The sequence below is a fragment of the Oncorhynchus nerka genome, unplaced genomic scaffold (genome assembly GCF_034236695.1).
Source record: "Oncorhynchus nerka isolate Pitt River unplaced genomic scaffold, Oner_Uvic_2.0 unplaced_scaffold_1781, whole genome shotgun sequence".
Classification (NCBI taxonomy): Eukaryota; Metazoa; Chordata; class Actinopteri; order Salmoniformes; family Salmonidae; genus Oncorhynchus; species Oncorhynchus nerka.
Genome location: NW_027039539.1, coordinates 3,398 through 23,537, shown reverse-complemented (window position 1 = coordinate 23,537; position 20,140 = coordinate 3,398). Strand labels below are relative to the sequence as shown.

The window sequence follows — 20,140 nt, the reverse complement described above, 5'->3', positions numbered from 1 at the left end:
AAAAGCTGCTGATGTAAAACCACGTTTCTAAATTGCACCTTGGCGTTTTCTACTATTATAAGTCTCAACAGTAAGTTGAGACGCCTTAGGATTTACCTTTTGGGGGAGGGATTGATCCATGGGCCGACAGAATCAGGCGGGGCTGCCAGTTTTCCTGGTCTGGGAGAATCAGCACAGCTCTCTTCTGCCCCCTAGTGGCTCTTTTACATATTAAAATGCACTTTGTTTCAAATTCTAATGAATTCAAAATATAGATGTTGAACACCAAACATAGCTTTACATTACATATTTATATTTTATCACATCATTATGAATACATTTCACATAGGTACGATTTAATAATCGTTCATATTCTTTACAGCACAATCTAATCTGTCAAAATGTGATCCAATGTAAGATTATATTCAACCAACCAAAGAAATGTAACTTGTATTTTTTATTTATTTTAATCACTTCATCATTGATCCTATATCAGCCATACAGTATAAAGACCAGGGGTTTGAACCAATATGTATTTTTCCAATCGTTTCGTTCTGAACAGGAAAATACAAATGTAACTGTTACATTCCACTGTTCCGACCAACAAAAGAAAGTTCTGAACCGGTTCAAACCAAACAAAAGTACCGGTTTATAGCGTTCCTTTCTATTCCTTTTTTAACCTTTAAAATCACCCCCCCCCCCCCTTCACATTTAGCTAATTAAATGACTTCACCAATCAGTGCGGATAGAGGGGGGGGGGGTGTAGCCTAAACATACACACACACTGGTAAAGACTTTCAGCTTGCAGGCAGATACTGGAATACGTTTCTGAGTGACAGAGTGAGGGCTTTGCCTTGGCACTTTGTTGCGTTTTTTGCGAGAGTAGAAACAACGCCTGGAATGTAAAAGAACGCTATTAACCGGTTCCCATGCTTTTAAAATAATGGTTCTGTTCCGGAACAGTATGGATCACTTTCGTTCCAGGTTCCGTTTCTGCTACTTGAAAAATGACATTATTTTCCGGCTTTTCAGTTCTGTTCCGGTTCCAACCCGTAATGAGGACACAGCTCCGTTCTCCTGGTTCTAGAGAACACGGCAGTCTGTTACCAGTCAGGGGGAGGGTTTCTAAAAAAGCTTGGTTGCCAACGTGGTACCTCAGTCCTCTTGATGACCCACTCATAGAACAACCAGCAAAATGTCCATTTGACGAATTTGGTTCATTAACGCACATAAAATACCAGCGGAGGCTGGTTGGAGGAGCTATAGGAGGACAGGCTTATTGTAATGGCTGACATGGAATTAATGGAATCAAATGGAAACCACCTGTTCGACTCCATTCCATAATTCCATTCAGCCATTACAATGAGCCTGTCCTCCTATAGCTCCTCCCACCAGCCTCCTCTGGAGAATACAGACAGTCAAACGTAGATATTTCAATGGTCTGTGGAGGCTGGGTTGTCAGGAGAAATAACATGCCACGTTAGTTACGTTAGTTACGAGGCTTTCAGGGAAACTCACCCCCAGACGAATACAGACAGGAGACCAAGTCCAGCTTGAATGCAGACCAATGGGCAAAAGAACCAGACTGATAGATGGGCAAAAGTACCCATTATCCACCCCTCTCCTGTACTGTACCCTCATATTCCCAGTCGTGGACTTTTAAACATGGGGCTGATGTAAACATTGGCTTGAGGGAGTTTTGAGTTTCCACCGTTGTTAAATCAACGTGAGAAAGAACCCAAGAGAAGTGCACACTTCGGGAGAAGGGTGGAGAATCGGGACAGAGCAAGACAGACGAACAAGACAAATGGGCGAGGGAACTGACGGGCGGTGGGCGGGTGTGTTCAGGCTCTGAGCCTGAGGAGTTCAGTCTGAGTTAGTTTCTCCCGCCCCACACCATCCAGTTGGTAGCTAGTACAGCAACGTTGTCAAAAAGGCTAGATTTTAGTTTCCTTTTCCAAGGCATTGGTTCCTTTGTTCTTTTCCTGCTGTATACAACAGAAATATAGAAGACAGGAGTAACAGCAGCCAGATGGTGGATGGGGTCAGTCGGGTGGAGGCAGGGAGAGAGGAGGGACGGTCTACTCCAGCACCACAGTGCCTCCTGCTGTCTCCAGGGCTGTCTTCAGCTTCTCCGCCTCCTCTTTGGACACATTGGCTCTGATCTCCTGGGGGAGGGACTCTACCAACTTCTTAGCCTGGTAGAGGAGAGAGGAGATCAGTGATCTACAGTAACAATAACACAAAGCAACCAACTTCTTAGCCTGGTAGAGGACAGAGGATCTATAGTAACATTAACACAAAGCAACCAACTTCTTAGCCTGGTAGAGGACAGAGGATCTATAGTAACATTAACACAAAGCAACCAACTTCTTAGCCTGGTAGAGGACAGAGGATCTATAGTAACATTAACACAAAGCAACCAACTTCTTAGCCTGGTAGAGGACAGAAGAGATCAGTGATCTACAGTAACATTAACACAAAGCAACCAACTTCTTAGCCTGGAAGAGGACAGAGGAGATCAGTGATCTACAGTAACAATAACACAAAGCAACCAACTTCTTAGCCTGGTAGAGGACAGAGGAGAACAGTGATCTACAGTAACATTAACACAAAGCAACCAACTTCTTAGCCTGGTAGAGGACAGAGGATCTATAGTAACATTAACACAAAGCAACCTCCTAGACAGACATGATTGTATATCTTTCAGAGTAAGAAACAGGAGGATTGTAAAGAGAGAACAAAGGTCTCCAACTTCTTAACCTACTATATACATAGAGAGCAGTACCACAGAGTGAAAGGTCTCCAACCCAGAGCTATCCTAGGTCTCAGACTGATTTGACTGCGTGTCCTTTAAGCATGGACACTGGTAAATGTGTGGTCAGAGATGGAAAGGACAAATGATTAGAGACAGGAAAGATCTGAAGAATCCTCGTCTGGCTGTTACATCACACAGAGACAAACAGACCATCTGACCTGCACCAGGTTCAAGCCTTGGATGGCTGTGACATCACACAGAGACCAACAGACCATCTGACCTGCACCAGGTTCAAGCCTTGGATGGCTGTGACATCACACAGAGACCAACAGACCATCTGACCTGCACCAGGTTCAAGCCTTGGATGGCTGTGACATCACACAGAGACAAACAGACCATCTGACCTGCACCAGGTTCAAGCCTTGGATGGCTGTGACATCACACAGAGACCAACAGACCATCTGACCTGCACCAGGTTCAAGCCTTGGATGGCTGTGACATCACACAGAGACAAACAGACCATCTGACCTGCACCAGGTTCAAGCCTTGATGCAGTTCTTCACTTCTTTATGAGTTTCACTTTCTCTGCTGCCTTCAGTTCTGTCAGTTTTACTGTGAAGTGTGTCTTCTTTCTTGACAGGTGCCGCGTCCTCTTCCACTGCCTGTAGGAGCAGAATGAATACAATGCAAGGTTAAAACATGCTGCATCTATGCCCTGAGGACACTACATGACATGTTGATGTGTACAGTCAGGCACAACGATTGCATTGCAGTAAAGAGGCTTAAACTAAACGAGGTTAAAGCCTTTATAGATAGAAGGCCAATGAGCTCTGCAGGGGTCCCTCCTAGGTCAAGTCATGTGGGGTAAGGGGTGACCACGGGGCACCGTGTAAGGGGTAACCACGGGGTGACCACGGGGCGTCGTGAGGGGGAACCACGGGCGTCGTGTGAGGGGGAACCACGGGCGTCGTGTGAGGGGGAACCACGGGGCGTCGTGTGAGGGGGAACCACGGGGCGTCGTGTGAGGGGGAACCACGGGGCGTCGTGTGAGGGGGAACCACGGGGCGTCGTGTGAGGGGGAACCACGGGGCGTCGTGTGAGGGGTAACCACGGGGCGTCGTGTGAGGGGTAACCACGGGGCGTCGTGAGGGGTAACCACGGGCGTCGTGTGAGGGGTAACCACGGGGCGTCGTGTGAGGGGTAGGGGTAACCACGGGGCGTCGTGTGAGGGGTAACCACGGGGCGTCGTGTGAGGGGTAACCACGGGCGTCGTGTGAGGGGTAACCACGGGGCGTCGTGTGAGGGTAACCACGGGCGTCGTGTAAGGGGTAACCACGGGGCGTCGTGTAAGGGGTAACCACGGGGCGTCGTGTAAGGGGTAACCACGGGGCGTCGTGTAAGGGGTAACCACGGGGCGTCGTGTAAGGGGTAACCACGGGGCGCCGTGTAAGGGGTAACCACGGGGCGCGTGTAAGGGGTAACCACGGGCGTCGTGTAAGGGGTAACCACGGGGCGTCGTGTAAGGGGTAACCACGGGGCGTCGTGTGAGGAGTAAGGGGTCGTAACCACGGGCGCCGTGTACGAGGGGTAACCACGGGCGCCGTGTAGGTAACCACGGGCACCGTGTAAGGGTAACCACGGGCGCCGTGTAAGGGGTAACCACGGGGCACCGTGTAAGGGGTAACCACGGGGTGACCACGGGGCGTCGTGTGAGGGGTGACCACGGGGCGTCGTGTGAGGGGTGACCACGGGGCGTCGTGTGAGGGGTGACCACGGGGCGTCGTGTGAGGGGTGACCACGGGGCGTCGTGTGAGGGGTGACCACGGGGCGTCGTGTAAGGGGTGACCACGGGGCACCGTGTAAGGGGTGACCACGGAGCACCGTGTAAGGGGTAACCACGGGGCGTCGTGTAAGGGGTGACCACGGGGCATCGTGTAAGGGGTGACCACGGGGCATCGTGTAAGGGGTAACCACGGGGCATCGTGTAGGGGTAACCACGGGCATCGTGTAAGGGGTAACCACGGGGGATCGTGTAAGGGGTAACCACGGGGCATCGTGTAAGGGGTAACCACGGGGCATCGTGTAAGGGTAACCACGGGCATCGTGTAAGGGGTAACCACGGGCATCGTGTAAGGAGTAAGGGGTAACCACGGGGCATCGTGTAAGGGGTAACCACGGGCATCGTGTAAGGGGTAACCACGGGCATCGTGTAAGGGGTAACCACGGGCATCGTAAAGGTAAGGGGTAACCACGGGCATCGTGTGAGGGTAACCACGGGCATCGTGTAAGGGGTAACCACGGGCATCGTGTAAGGGGTAACCACGGGCATCGTGTAAGGGGTAACCACGGGCATCGTGTAAGGGGTAACCACGGGCATCGTGTAAGGGGTAACCACGGGCATCGTGTAAGGGGTAACCACGGGCATCGTGTAAGGGGTAACCACGGGCATCGTGTAAGGGGTAACCACGGGCATCGTGGTAAGGGGTAACCACGGGGCATCGTGTAAGGGCGGGCTAACCAACACAGGTAAAGAAGCTTGATAAACGTATTGAATAAAACACAAACACACTAAAACAATCCCTGTCTTACCAGAGCTGCAGGTGTTGCTGCTGCAGTCATGGCTCCCATTGGCATCATCCCAACATCCTGGATATTCAGGGTTTTCTGGGACAAACAAATTAAAACATACTTTATTGGAGAAGTCATTGAGCAGATCAAAATGTTACTCATCACATGCCTCGTTAACAACAGGTGTAGACCAACAGTGAAATGCTGACTTAGACCTTCCCAGCAATACAGAGAGAAAGAGAATGGAAATAATAAAGTAAAACAAGTAATAATAAATACACAATGAGTAACGATAACATGGCTTTATACACAGGGTACCAGTACTGAGTCAATGATAACATGGCTTTATACACAGGGTACCAGTACTGAGTCAATGATAACATGGCTTTATACACAGGGTACCAGTACTGAGTCAATGATAACATGGCTTTATACACGGGTACCAGTACTGAGTCAATGATAACATGGCTTTATACACAGGGTACCAGTACTGAGTCAATGATAACATGGCTTTATACACAGGGTACCAGTACTGAGTCAATGATAACATGGCTTTATACACAGGGTACCAGTACTGAGTCAATAATAACATGGCTTTATACACAGGGTACCAGTACTGAGTCAATAATAACATGGCTTTATACACGGGGTACCAGTACTGAGTCAATAATAACATGGCTTTATACACAGGGTACCAGTACTGAGTCAATAATAACATGGCTTTATACACAGGGAACCAGTACTGAGTCAATGATAACATGGCTTTATACATCGGGTACCAGTACTGAGTCAATAATAACATGGCTTTATACACAGGGTACCAGTACTGAGTCAATGATAACATGGCTTTATACACAGGGTACCAGTACTGAGTCAATGATAACATGGCTTTATACACGGGGTACCAGTACTGAGTCAATAATAACATGGCTTTATACACGGGGTACCAGTACTGAGTCAATGATAACACGGCTTTATACACAGGGTACCAGTACTGAGTCAATGATAACATGGCTTTATACACAGGGTACCAGTACTGAGTCAATAATAACATGGCTTTATACACAGGGTACCAGTACTGAGTCAATGATAACATGGCTTTATACACGGGGTACCAGTACTGAGTCAATAATAACATGGCTTTATACACAGGGTACCAGTACTGAGTCAATGATAACATGGCTTTATACACAGGGTACCAGTACTGAGTCAATAATAACATGGCTTTATACACAGGGTACCAGTACTGAGTCAATGATAGCATGGCTTTATACACGGGGTACCAGTACTGAGTCAATAATAACATGGCTTTATACACAGGGTACCAGTACTGAGTCAATGATAACATGGCTTTATACACAGGGTACCAGTACTGAGTCAATGATAACATGGCTTTATACACGGGGTACCAGTACTGAGTCAATAATAACATGGCTTTATACACAGGGTACCAGTACTGAGTCAATGATAACATGGCTTTATACACGGGGTACCAGTACTGAGTCAATGATAACATGGCTTTATACACGGGGTACCAGTACTGAGTCAATAATAACATGGCTTTATACACAGGGTACCAGTACTGAGTCAATGATAACATGGCTTTATACACAGGGTACCAGTACTGAGTCAATGATAACATGGCTTTATACACAGGGTACCAGTACTGAGTCAATGATAACATGGCTTTATACACAGGGTACCAGTACTGAGTCAATGATAACATGGCTTTATACACGGGGTACCAGTACTGAGTCAATGATAACATGGCTTTATACACGGGTACCAGTACTGAGTCAATGATAACATGGCTTTATACACGGGGTACCAGTACATATAAGCAGCAGGTAGTCTAGTGGTTAGATTGTAGAGGCAGCAGGTAGTCTAGTGGTTAGAGTGTAGGGGCGGCAGGTAGTCTAGTGGTTAGAGTGTAGGGGAGGCAGGTAGTCTAGTGGTTAGAGTGTAGGGGAGGCAGGTAGCCTAGTGGTTAGAGTGTAGGGAGGCAGGTAGTCTAGTGGTTAGAGTGTAGGGACGGCAGGGTAGTCTAGTGGTTAGAGTGTAGGGGCGGCAGGTAGCCTAGTGGTTAGAGTGTAGGGGCGGCAGGTAGTCTAGTGGTTAGAGTGTAGGGGAGGCAGGTAGTCTAGTGGTTAGAGTGTAGGGGCGGCAGGTAGTCTAGTGGTTAGAGGGTAGGGGCGGCAGGTAGTCTAGTGGTTAGAGTGTAGGGGCGGCAGGTAGTCTAGTGGTTAGAGTGTAGGGGTGGCAGGTAGTCTAGTGGTTAGAGTGTAGGGGAGGCAGGTAGTCTAGTGGTTAGAGTGTAGGGGAAGCAGGTAGTCTAGTGGTTAGAATGTAGGGGCGGCGGGTAGCCTAGTGGTTAGAGTGTAGGGCGGCAGATAGTCTAGTGGTTAGAGTGGAGGGGCGGCGGGTAGCCTAGTGGTTAGAGTGTAGGGGCGGCAGGTAGTCTAGTGGTGAGAGTGTAGGGGTGGCAGGTAGTCTAGTGGTTAGAGTGTAGGGGCGGCAGGTAGCCTAGTGGTTAGAGTGTAGGGCGGCAGGTAGCCTAGTGGTTAGAGTGTAGGGCGGCAGGTAGCCTAGTGGTTAGAGTGTAGGGGCGGCAGGTAGCCTAGTGGTTAGAGTGTAGGGGGCGGCAGGTAGCCTAGTGGTTAGAGTGTAGGGGCGGCAGGTAGCCTAGTGGTTAGAGTGTAGGGGCGGCAGGTAGCCTAGTGGTTAGAGTGTAGGGCGGCAGGTAGCCTAGTGGTTAGAGTGTAGGGGCGGTAGGTAGTCTAGTGGTTAGAGTGTAGGGCGGCAGGTAGTCTAGTGGTTAGAGTGTAGGGGTGGCAGGTAGTCTAGTGGTTAGAGTGTAGGGTGGCAGGTAGCCTAGTGGTTAGAGTGTAGGGGCGGCAGGTAGTCTAGTGGTTAGAGTGTAGGGGCGGCAGGTAGACTAGTGGTTAGAGTGTAGGGGCGGCAGGTATCCTAGTGGTTAGAGTGTAGGGGCGGCAGGTAGTCTAGTGGTTAGAGTGTAGAGGCGGCAGGTAGTCTAGTGGTTAGTGTGTTAGACCTGTAACCAAAAGGTTGCAAGTTTGAATCCCGAGCTGACAAGGTAAAAATCTGTCGTTCTGCCCCTGAACAGGCAGTTAACCCACTGTTCCTAGGCCGTCATTGTAAATAAGAATGTGTTCTTAACTGACCTGCCTTGTTAAATAAAGGTTCAATTATAAAAATACATTAACTCTGTGGAATAATATATACACTGCTCAAAAAAATAAAGGGAACACTAAAATAACACATCCTAGATCTGAATGAATGAAATATTCTTACTAAATACTTTTTTCTTTACATAGTTGAATGTGCTGACAACAAAATCACACAAAATGTATCAATGGAAATCAAATTGATCAACCCATGGAGGTCTGGATTTGGAGTCACACTCAAAATTAAAGTGGAAAACCACACTACAGGCTGATCCAACTTTGATGTAATGTCCTTAAAACAAGTCAAAATGAGGCTCAGTAGTGTGTGTGGCCTCCACGTGCCTGTATGACCTCCCCCTACAACGCCTGGGCATGCTCCTGATGAGGTGGCGGATGGTCTCCTGAGGATTTCCTCCCAGACCTGGACTAAAGCATCCGCCAAATCCTGGACAGTCTGTGGTGCAACGTGGCGTTGGTGGATGGAGCGAGACATGATGTCCCAGATGTGCTCAATTGGATTCAGGTCTGGGGAACGGGCGGGCCAGTCCATAGCATCAATGCCTTCCTCTTGCAGGAACTGCTGACACACGTCAGCCACATGAGGTCTAGCATTGTCTTGCATTAGGAGGAACCCAGGGCCAACCGCACCAGCATATGGTCTCACAAGGGGTCTGAGGATCTCATCTCGGTACCTAATGGCAGTCAGGCTGCCTCTGGCGAGCACATGGAAGGCTGTGCGGCCCCCCAAAGAAATGCCACCCCACACCATGACTGACCCACCGCCAAACCGGTCATGCTGGAGGATGTTGCAGGCAGCAGAACGTTCTCCACGGCGTCTCCACTCTGTCACGTCTGTCACATGTGCTCAGTGTGAACCTGCTTTCATCTGTGAAGAGCACAGGGCGCCAGTGGCGAATTTGCCAATCTTGGTGTTTTCTGGCAAATGCCAAACGTCCTGCACGGTGTTGGGCTGTAAGCACAACCCCCACATGTGGACGTCGGGCCCTCATACCACCCTCATGGAGTCTGTTTCTGACCGTTTGAGCAGACGTGTGCAGATTTGTGGCCTGCTGGAGGTCATTTTGCAGGGCTCTGGCAGTACTCCTCCTGCTCCTCCTGCACAAAGGCGGAGGTAGCGGTCCTGCTGCTGGGTTGTTGCCCTCCTACGGCCTCCTCTACGTCTCCTGATGTACTGGCCTGTCTCCTGGTAGCGCCTCCATGCTCTGGACACTACGCTGACAGACACAGCAAACCTTCTTGCCACAGCTCGCATTGATGTCCCATCCTGGATGAGCTGCACTACCTGAGCCACTTGTGTGGGTTGTAGACTCCGTCTCATGCTACCACTAGAGTGAAAGCACCGCTAGCATTCAAAAGTGACCAAAACATCAGCCAGGAAGCATAGGAACTGAGAAGTGGTCTGTAGTCACCACCTGCAGAACCACTCCTTTTATTGGGGGTGTCTTGCTAATTGCCTATAATTTCCACCTGTTGTCTATTCCATTTACACAACAGCATGTGAAATGTATTGTCCATCAGTGTTGCTTCCTAAGTGGACAGTTTGATTTCACAGAAGTGTGATTGACTTGGGAGTTACATTGTGTTGTTTAAGTGTTCCCTTTATTTTTTTGAGCAGTTTATATATAGATACCATGGTATAGAGGTAGATACTAGAACTATGTATATAGGACAATGTGCTATAATTTATGGCATTGACTGTGTGGCACTGGATACGAGCGTCTGCTAAATGACTCCGATGCCCACGTCTCCTTATGTTAATCTACACAGTCTACATGCTCCAGTTCCATACCTTGAGGAGCTCATTGAGGTCTGACACCTCTAACAAGGTGAGGCTGGTGATGTCGTGTACCAGCTGGGTGATTTTGGGGGTACTGTTTGGGGCTCCATCCAGAGGGGGCGGCGATGACAGCAGAAAGGCTGGCTGGGCTGGTCCCGAGTGTTCGGAGGGCACATGACGTTGGTGTCTGGAGCTCCTGCCTGGGGAAACAAATCACACAGTTAATGTATTATTTAATTGAACCTTTATTTAACTAGGCAGGTCAGTTAAGAACACATTCTTATTCACAAACTCGGACGACGCCGCCCTATGGGACTCCTCAATCACGGCCGGATGTGATGCAGCCTGGATTCGAACCAGGGACTGCAGTGACGCCTCTAGCACTGAGATGCAAGGTAAGTTGCTAGCTAGCATAGATCTTAACATAATCAATAGTTAACTCCACACGGTTGATGATATTACTCGTTTACCTAGCTTATCCTGCGTTGCATATAATCAATGTGGTGCCTGTTAATGTTTCATTAAATCACAGCCTACTTCGCCAAACAGGTGATGATTTAACAAGCGCATTAGTGCAAAAGCCCTGTTGATGCACCAATGTACCTAACCATAAACATCAATGTCTTTCTTAAAACCAATAGACAAGTACATATTTTTAAACCTACATATTTAGTTAATATTGACTGCTAACATGAATTTTCTTTAACTCAAGGAAATTGTGTCACTTCTCTTGCGTTCTGTGCAACAGAGTCAGGGTATATGCAGCAGTTTGGGCCGCCTGGCTCGTTGGGAACTGTGCAACAGAGTCAGGGTATATGCAGCAGTTTGGGCCGCCTGGCTCGTTGGGAACTGTGCAACAGATTCAGGGTATATGCAGCAGTTTGGGCCGCCTGGCTCGTTGCGAACTGTGTGAAGACCATTTCTTCCCAACAAAGTTTGCCAGAATTTTAGATAATTATGACATTGAAAGTTGTTCAATGTAACAGCAATATTTACACTTAAGGATGCCACCCGTTGCCAGAACAGTTCGGTATTTCACTGAAAGAATAAACGTTCTGTTTTCTAAAGGAGTTTCCAGATTTGACCAAATTAATGACCTAAGGCTCATATTTCTGTGTGTTATTATATTATAATTAAGTCTATGATTTGATATTTGATAGAGCAGTCTGACTGAGTGATGGTAGGCAGCAGCAGGCTCATAAGCATTCATTCAAACAGCACTTTCCTGCATTTGCCAGCAGCTCTTTGCTGTGCTTAAAGCATTGAGCTGTTTATGACTTCAAGCCTATCAACTCCCGAGATTAGACTGGCAATACTATAGTGCCTATAAGAACATCCAATAGTCAAAGGTATATGAAATACAAATGGTATAGAGGGAAATAGTCCTATAAGTTCTATAATAACTACAACCTAAAACTTCTTACCTGGGAATATTGAAGACTCAAGTTAAAAGGAACCACCAGCTTTCATATGTTCTCATGTTCTGAGCAAGGAACTTTAGCTTTTTTACATGGCAAATATTGCACTTTGACTTTCTTCTCCAACACTTTGTTTTTGCATTATTTAAACCAAATTGAACATGTTTATTATTTATTTGAGACTAAATTGATTTTATTTATGTAATTAAGTTAACATTTTTTAAAAAGTGTTCATTCAATGTTGTAATTGTCACTATTAGCCGATTAATCGGTATCAGCTTCCTTTGGTCCTCCAATGAAAAATCATAATCGGTCGACCTCTACATTCAATCCAGTGTTTCCTCTATAGAGTGTGCAACCCGTCCACCTAAAATAGTTTGGTTTCTATTGGTTTAAATTGACAGTTTTGGTGCAAATTCATTTACAACTATGCACTAATGAATTAGATTTAGGCTCCTGGATGTGACTTTAGGGGCCTTTTGAGTCTCATCTGTAAAACCCTCTAGGCCTAAGGGAATGATTGATTCAATGTTGTCACAGATCTCTCAAAGATTCTTCAAATCCACCAGTTACTAATATAGCAGTAGCTAGTTAGCTGCTATTTCTCATTCTTAATTTTCCACCTGGTTCAGTTGGGAACGGGAATACTTAGTCAGTTACACAACGGAATGCATTCAACCAAAATGTGTCATCCGCATTTAACCCAACCCCTCTGAATCAGTTGTACAACTGTCACGGTAAGGTTGACAGGATCATTACACAATGGTGAAAATCGATACAAATCACCAATCAGAAGCTCTAGCAAGGTACAGGATATGACAACCATTTGTCAAAGTTAAACACAAATGCCATACAAGAAACACATGACCTTGACTGGCACGTCTCATAAGGAAGGAACAGGGTGCATTGGGTCCATGGAACTGGCTAACGTTATTTACTGCTGAGCCTACTCGCTCTAGATTACACGTTAGTTAGCTGGTTTTACAACACATTCCCCGTGACGGATTTAATCCATTTGGCTGCAAGATTGTTCCTCACTAGTTAGTTAACGAGGAATAAGTGGCATTGCGGTTGGCTAGCTGCCGGCTAATCATACAATCCGTTCTTCACAAAGCAAATGAATGAGCCCAGGGTTATTATATTAATAGGTCTATGTGATTCCGACTATTTGGGGCACATAAATGGTTAATGCATGGCAAATTAGCTAGCAATTCTCTGCCCTTGACGCGTTTGGCGTTAGCAAACCATCTAGCTCATGTGTCCCACTGTTCTAGAATTTACACAAGCAGCTACGATCCCCGGTTATGACACCCGCTTACCGATGCGTCTTTGCGGCGATTCGCAATGCGGTCCGAATGCAATGTCTTGTGCAGTACATGTTTATTATTTGTGCCCCCGGATCTCCTCCAGATATTTCCAATTCACAGAGTCACAGCGTTGTCTGTCAGTCCTGGTCCTTCTCCCTCAATAGCACATGGCGTCCTCCACTCTCTGTTACTGACCTACCCACAATGCATTGCGCCACAAACGAGTTGTAGTTCGACTAAATAACTTTATTAACAAAGTAGCTTTTGTCAATCTCAGTGTGTGCCTCACTCTCTCTCTCTCTCTCTCAATTCAATTGTCTTTATTGACATGGCAAGTTCATTATTACTTACATTGTCAAAGTATACATATGCAAAAAAATATAAATCTATATTTTATATATTTATACATATATAAAATATAGATTTATATATAAATAAATGGTGGGACCAACAGCAATAATAATAGTAGTAGTGGACATGGGATTACCATTAACAACAACTACAACAACAATATTAATCAGACTAACAAAACATTAAAGCAAAGGTAGTAGACCAGTGTCAACATGACTGAGAAGACACATGACCTGGTAGTAGACCAGTGTCAACATGACTGAGAAGACACATGACCTGGTAGTAGACCAGTGTCAACATGACTGAGAAGACACATGACCTGGTAGTAGACCAGTGTCAACATGACTGAGAAGACACATGACCTGGGGCCTGTTGCACAAAAGTAGAATTAAGACATCCGGGATAAATGACTCAGCTGAGCTCAATGAAGCCAAAACATGTGCGTCCAGGCTTAATTGGTTGCACAAAGACCAAGCCAGGATGAGCAGACACGGATTCATTAAACCAGGTGAAACCAATCCTGGATAGGTGCGCGCTCACGGCTCACTCAAATAGACCCCGCCACAGATCACAGATTAACTGATTTACCATGGCAACTAGAGCCGCGTACTTTTCCCCGTCGGAAGCACAAATCCTCATGGAGGCATACGAGGAGGTAAAAGATATAATTAAGAAGAAAGGCAACACCGCCACAGTGATAAAGCAAAGAGAAAAAGCGTGGCAAAGTATTGCAGACCGCCTGAATGCGTAAGTAGTGCACAATTACACACTCACCGCTCCGCTGAAACATCACAATTACAATTCAAATATTTAATTCACATCTCCAAAAATGCAGTTGTACTGTAATTATGAAACGGTTACATTTTTAATTGAAATGCACTGCAGATATGAGTGAAATTGTGTAAAGTAACTCCATCACACTGTATAAAGCTATGATAAATTTTTTGATATTTTTACTGAAAACAAGACAAAAATACCAAGTAATTTTTTGCAGTGTGACTCCATTAAATGTGGTGTGTGTGTGTGTGTGTGTGTGTGTGTGTGTAGATTAAACATGAACGGGCCAAAATGGACATGGCAGCAGGTCAAAATCAAATACAAGAACATTCTGCAGAATGGTATGGTCCCTGACTAATATTTAACAAAGCACAAGCATATATTGTACCCAGAAGGTGCCTGCTCACACATTGTCTGTACTGTTTTAGCAGTGAAAAAGAATACCCACAGACAAGGCACGGGTGGTGGGTCACCAAAGGCTGACCTTACCCCAGCAGAGGACATGGCCTTGGCGCTAAATAAAGGCAGGCCCGTCTTAGAGGGGATCCCTGGGGGGAAAGAGACGAGCATAGGTTCCTCCCAAGATGCCACCCGCTTCATTCAAGGTATGTCCTTCCATCTCTACATGGGATACAACCACATTCATATTGAATCAATTTGGACTGTCTGACTTTGGTTTACCTATTGCCTTGCAGTGCCTGGCAGCACTGTGTTCCTGTTAGAGCCACCAGCACAAGCACCAGACGATGCTGATCCAGTGAGTACTCCATCAAAGGCATACTGTAGGCCTGGCATGTCTTGTCTACTAGCTTCAATATGAATCCGATTAAATGTGATAGGGTGAAGGCCCCAGTGCAGCAGCAACAGCACATGATGGAGACAATGATGAGGAGGAGACCATCTCTCTGGATTCCAGAAGGCATGAGGTATCATGTTAAGACTGTGAAAGTACTATTTACTCTACAATGGTGAGGAGTCCTCATCAAAATCAAAAATCTAATTTCTTTTACAGGACCCAGATGCTATACAGTGGGAAAACCAGCCTGGCAACATAGTGCATATTAATAAAAGGACACCACATCCTGCCAAATTCCAGCTGCGCTAATTGTATTGTGTTCACAGAGCTCACAAGCTATCAGAAAGTTGTATGGCAACCACCTCCGGCGCCAAATAGAACTGGCAGACATAGACATTCAGTACAAGAAGAAAAAGATGGAAAATCTTGCACTGGAGTCCGAAATAAAAAAGAGGACAATTAGGAAACTGGACCTTGAAATAAAAACTTGAGAGGGAGGTGAGATATGCCTTCAATGTACACTGTATGCTAACTGTAACACAAATGTATTAATCATTATTTTTCTTTCCTCCCCAGCTCCAAGAAGATGACACAGCTCAAAATAAAAATTAGGTATATTCTCGTAAAGTCAAGTGAGCCATGACATATGAGCTCTTATTGTGAGCACACAGGACGGTGGCATCTTTCTAAGGTTTTTTTATTTTCCCAGCAATCAGTACAACCAAGTCATCGTTATAAGGCATCGCCCTCTTTTGCCCACCCCCAGCACCAGGTGTGGCCACTAGCCTATATGAAGGCCCAAAATTGTGTGTTCCTTTCTGCTCTGACAATGGCATGCCCATTCGTGCGAGATGTGGTGGATGAAGAAGCACTTGTGCTGAGGAGAGCCTTCAGGCGAGAAAGGGTCTTCAGGGCCGGTTGGACCCACTGGCCTTCCCTGATGACCATCTATATGAAAGATACAGGTTTTCTGCAGATGGCATCAGGTATCTATGCAGACTACTGGGTCCCAGGATTAAGCACCGCACTGCACGGAGCCATGCACTGAGTGTGGAGCAAATGGTTTGTGTGGCCTTGCGCTTTTTTGCTAGTGGAGCCTTCCTGTACTCAGTGGGGATGCTGAACAAGGCCACAATTTGCCGCACAATAAGGAGTGTGTGTCTGGCTATCAAAGCATTAGCAGATGTCTTCATCTCCTTCCCTGGCCACAGAAGACTCAGTGACATCAAAGAGGAGTTCTATAGGATTGCAGGTAAGAGGATCTACAAATTACAGGACAACTGTTAACACATAGTAGGATACTCATTACTTTGTGTGACAGGTTTCCCCAATGTCATTGGTGCAGTGGACTGCACACACATAAGGATAAAAGCCCCGCAGGTGCCCATGAGGCCGATTTTTGTGAATAGGAAATCCTTTCACAGCATTAATGTTCAGGTGAACATAACTTTTTGATATTGTCCATTGACGAACACTCTGCATTGCCAGTGATGTACATTGATTGGTGTAATATTCCTCATCTTATGATTTCAGATGGTCTGCAATGCTGACTGTGTGATCAGCAATGTTGTGGCAAAATGGCCTGGCTCAGTCCATGACTCCAGAATCTTTCGGGCCTCTGAAATCTATCACAAGGTAAGCCACACAACCCCTATTTATAACCATCATGGCTGTGTCAAGAATATCACTGTGTTTATGAGGTAGTAATGATGAGATTTTGTGTTGACAGGTGAATTCTCTGGTGTGTTGCTGGGAGACAGGGGGTATGGCTGCCAGCCTTTTCTCCTGACACCTTTCACAGACCCCCAGGAAGCACAGCAGGCCTACAACCATGCCCATGCCAGGACCAGGGCCAGAGTTGAAATGACCTTTGGCCTCCTGAAGGCACGCTTTCACTGCCTTCACAAATTAAGGGTCAGCCCTGTTAGGGCATGTGATATTACTGTGGCTTGTGCTGTCCTCCACAATGTGGCCTGCCTGAGGAAGGAGAGGGCCACCAGCCATGGACTGGGACAATCCGGCAATCTTCCCTGATGACGACAGTGGTCGGCTGCTGAGGGACCAATATGTGTTGAATTATTTTAGTTAGTATGTGTGCTTTCAATTTTGGTTAAATATGTCCTGCGGTGGCAGAGGAATTTGGTTTTTTTGGGTTCGTTTTTGACGAATTTGGCCTCTTATGATGTTTGTGCGGTATACTGTGTGTAATACAAGGCTGCAGGGAGGCTACTGCATCCATTCATTTGTCTGTTCAGTTGATGTGTATGGATTTGTCCTGCATTTATTTTAGTGTGCAGACATGCAGGGTGTGTTATATACAGACCTTTGAATGTGTATGTATCATTTTGTATAATATGCTTGGATTCTGTGCTTTCCATCTTGTAGAGTCACTGTGACTTCAGTTTCGAAAGGAGCTGATGGTTTACCTGCTTTGTTTTGTCCTTATTCAATAAAGGAACATAATGTTACACATTGTGTTTTTATATTCATATGGAATGTGTATTTGTTTATATGCCAGAGTACTAGGGCCACACTGAAGAAAAAGGATAAAGTCATAAATTTATGAGGCTGGTTCTTTCTGCAGAAAAAGCTACATATTGTTTTTACAGTTTTGATACTTATGACAATGTGATACTTAATATTCTGGCACATCAGCATGTCTTTGTTTATGAAACCATACTGAAGTACAACTTCACGAAATGCCCCACATCTGTCATTTTAACAACTGTCCTCCTTTAAAACAACTGGTTACAATATTATGACTTGTGTTTTTTTCCCCTCTGTGGCCCTAATATTCTATCATTTTATATATAGCCTTATAGTCTATGGGAAACTAAATTATCTAATGATAGCAACATCATCTAAAAATCATTTTTTATCCAAAATCATTGAAATTAATGATCACAAACGTTTAAATAACAGTGGGTCTAGTTATATGTGATAACAATGTATAGTGAGCAGTGAAATAACTATTGGTTTCCATTTGTGGTGACTGCTGACTGACATTAGGGATGAGATTAAATAGATCCTGGAATTTAGCCTGGTCTGGAGCAGGCTAGCTCCACAGAATAAATCTCCATGGTAATTTATACCATAACATATCCTCCTGCCCCCTATCCATCTTTAGTGCAACCGGATTACGGATCAATTGAGCCAGGATCACCAAGATATCCTGGCTTAATCCCTTATCCTAGTTTTGTGCAACAGGCCCCTGGTAGTAGACCAGTGTCAACATGACTGAGAAGACACATGACCTGGTAGTAGACCAGTGTCAACATGACTGAGAAGACACATGACCTGGTAGTAGACCAGTGTCAACATGACTGAGAAGACACATGACCTGGTAGTAGACCAGTGTCAACATGACTGAGAAGACACATGACATGGTATGAAAGACAAAACAAAAGTTAAACAATTTAAAGGCAATGCTACCAAATACTAATTGAGTGTATGTGAACTTCTGACTCGCTGGGAATGTGATGAAAGAAATTATTCTCTTGATTATTATTCTGACATTTCACATTCTTAAAATAAAGTGGTGATCCTAACTGACCTAAGAAAGGGAATTTTTACTAGGATTAAATGTCAGGAATTGTGAAAATGGAGTTTAAATGTATTTGACTAAGGTGTATGTAAACTTCAACTGAATAGAGATACAAGATATACAGTTAGACACTAGAACCCTATAAAGTCTAATATATATAGGTAGATACTAGAACTATATAAAGTATAATATATATATATATACATATATACCATGATATAGAGTTAGATACTAGAACTATATGAAGTCTAATATATATATATATATATATAGATACCATGATATAGAGGTAGATACTAGAACTATATAAAGTCTAATATATATATATAGATGCCATGATATAGAGGTAGATACTACAACAGTCCATTACTCTGAACCCTCTTGTTATCTGACCTCTCTGATTCTGTATGGTCGTTGGTTGTTGGTAGAGGCTTTCTTGTATTTCTCATATCAATCTTACATCCCGACGCACTAAACATGCTCACATTGTAATTACTGTCTATGGAACCTATGGGGTCATGGCTCCAACATTTCATACTGTCTATGGAACCTATGGGGTTATGGCTCCAACATTTCATACTGTCTATGGAACCTATGGGGTTATGGCTCCAACATTTCATACTGTCTATGGAACCTATGGGGTTATGGCTCCAACATTTCATACTGTCTATGGAACCTATGGGGTCATGGCTCCAACATTTCATACTGTCTATGGAACCTATGGGGTCATGGCTCCAACATTTCATACTGTCTATGGAACCTATGGGGTTAAGGCTCCAACATTTCATACTGTCTATGGAACCTATGGGGTCATGGCTCCAACATTTCATACTGTCTATGGAACCTATGGGGTTATGGCTCCAACATTTCATACTGTCTATGGAACCTATGGGGTTATGGCTCCAACATTTCATACTGTCTATGGAACCTATGGGGTCATGGCTCCAACATTTCATACTGTCTATGGAACCTATGGGGTCATGGCTCCAACATTTCATACTGTCTATGGAACCTATGGGGTTATGGCTCAAACATTTCATACTGTCTATGGAACCTATGGGGTTATGGCTCCAACATTTCATACTGCCTATGGAACCTATGGGGTCATGGCTCCAACATTTCATACTGTCTATGGAACCTATGGGGTTATGGCTCCAACATTTCATACTGTCTATGGAACCTATGGGGTCATGGCTCCAACATTTCATACTGTCTATGGAACCTATGGGGTCATGGCTCCAACATTTCATACTGTCTATGGAACCTATGGGGTTATGGCTCCAACATTTCATACTGTCTATGGAACCTATGGGGTTATGGCTCAAACATTTCATACTGTCTATGGAACCTATAGGGTTATGGCTCCAACATTTCATACTGCCTATGGAACCTATGGGGTTATGGCTCCAACATTTCATACTGTCTATGGAACCTATGGGGTTATGGCTCCAACATTTCATACTGTCTATGGAACCTATGGGGTTATGGCTCCAACATTCCATTCTGTCTATGGAACCTATGGGGTTATGGCTCCAACATTTCATACTGTCTATGGAACCTATGGGGTCATGGCTCCAACATTTCATACTGTCTATGGAACCTATGGGGTTATGGCTCCAACATTTCATACTGTCTATGGAACCTATGGGGTTATGGGCT

The 20,140-nt window shown here is 45.2% G+C and overlaps 1 protein-coding gene, 2 long non-coding RNA genes and 1 pseudogene across 4 annotated transcripts; 2 read left to right on the top strand and 2 right to left on the bottom strand.

Annotated features, from left to right (window-relative positions):
* Nucleotides 1-421: 421 nt before the first annotated feature.
* Nucleotides 422-3,280, bottom strand: LOC135567802 (uncharacterized). The gene is made up of 2 exons (XR_010462402.1): nt 2,956-3,280; nt 422-2,177 (listed from the first exon to the last, which is right to left on the bottom strand). It is a non-coding gene; the product is annotated as an uncharacterized LOC135567802 (long non-coding RNA).
* A 16-nt stretch (nt 3,281-3,296) lies between these two features.
* On the bottom strand, nt 3,297-13,288 carry LOC135567803 (large ribosomal subunit protein bL12m-like; annotated as a pseudogene).
* A 307-nt stretch (nt 13,289-13,595) lies between these two features.
* LOC135567801 (uncharacterized) lies at nt 13,596-15,601 on the top strand. The gene is made up of 7 exons (XM_065015017.1): nt 13,596-14,111; nt 14,412-14,482; nt 14,570-14,746; nt 14,837-14,898; nt 14,981-15,067; nt 15,154-15,435; nt 15,514-15,601. Exons 1-6 carry the CDS (start codon nt 13,954-13,956, stop codon nt 15,244-15,246), a joined length of 648 nt encoding a protein of 215 aa, XP_064871089.1. The 5' UTR covers nt 13,596-13,953; the 3' UTR covers nt 15,247-15,435; nt 15,514-15,601.
* A 143-nt stretch (nt 15,602-15,744) lies between these two features.
* Nucleotides 15,745-17,077, top strand: LOC135567799 (uncharacterized). Of its 2 annotated transcripts, none has more exons than XR_010462400.1 (3): nt 15,745-16,189; nt 16,471-16,572; nt 16,667-17,077. It is a non-coding gene; the product is annotated as an uncharacterized LOC135567799 (long non-coding RNA). The 2 variants fall into 2 exon arrangements; XR_010462401.1 differs by lacking the exon at nt 15,745-16,189 and adding an exon at nt 16,311-16,374.
* The last annotated feature ends 3,063 nt before the right edge of the window (nt 17,078-20,140 follow it).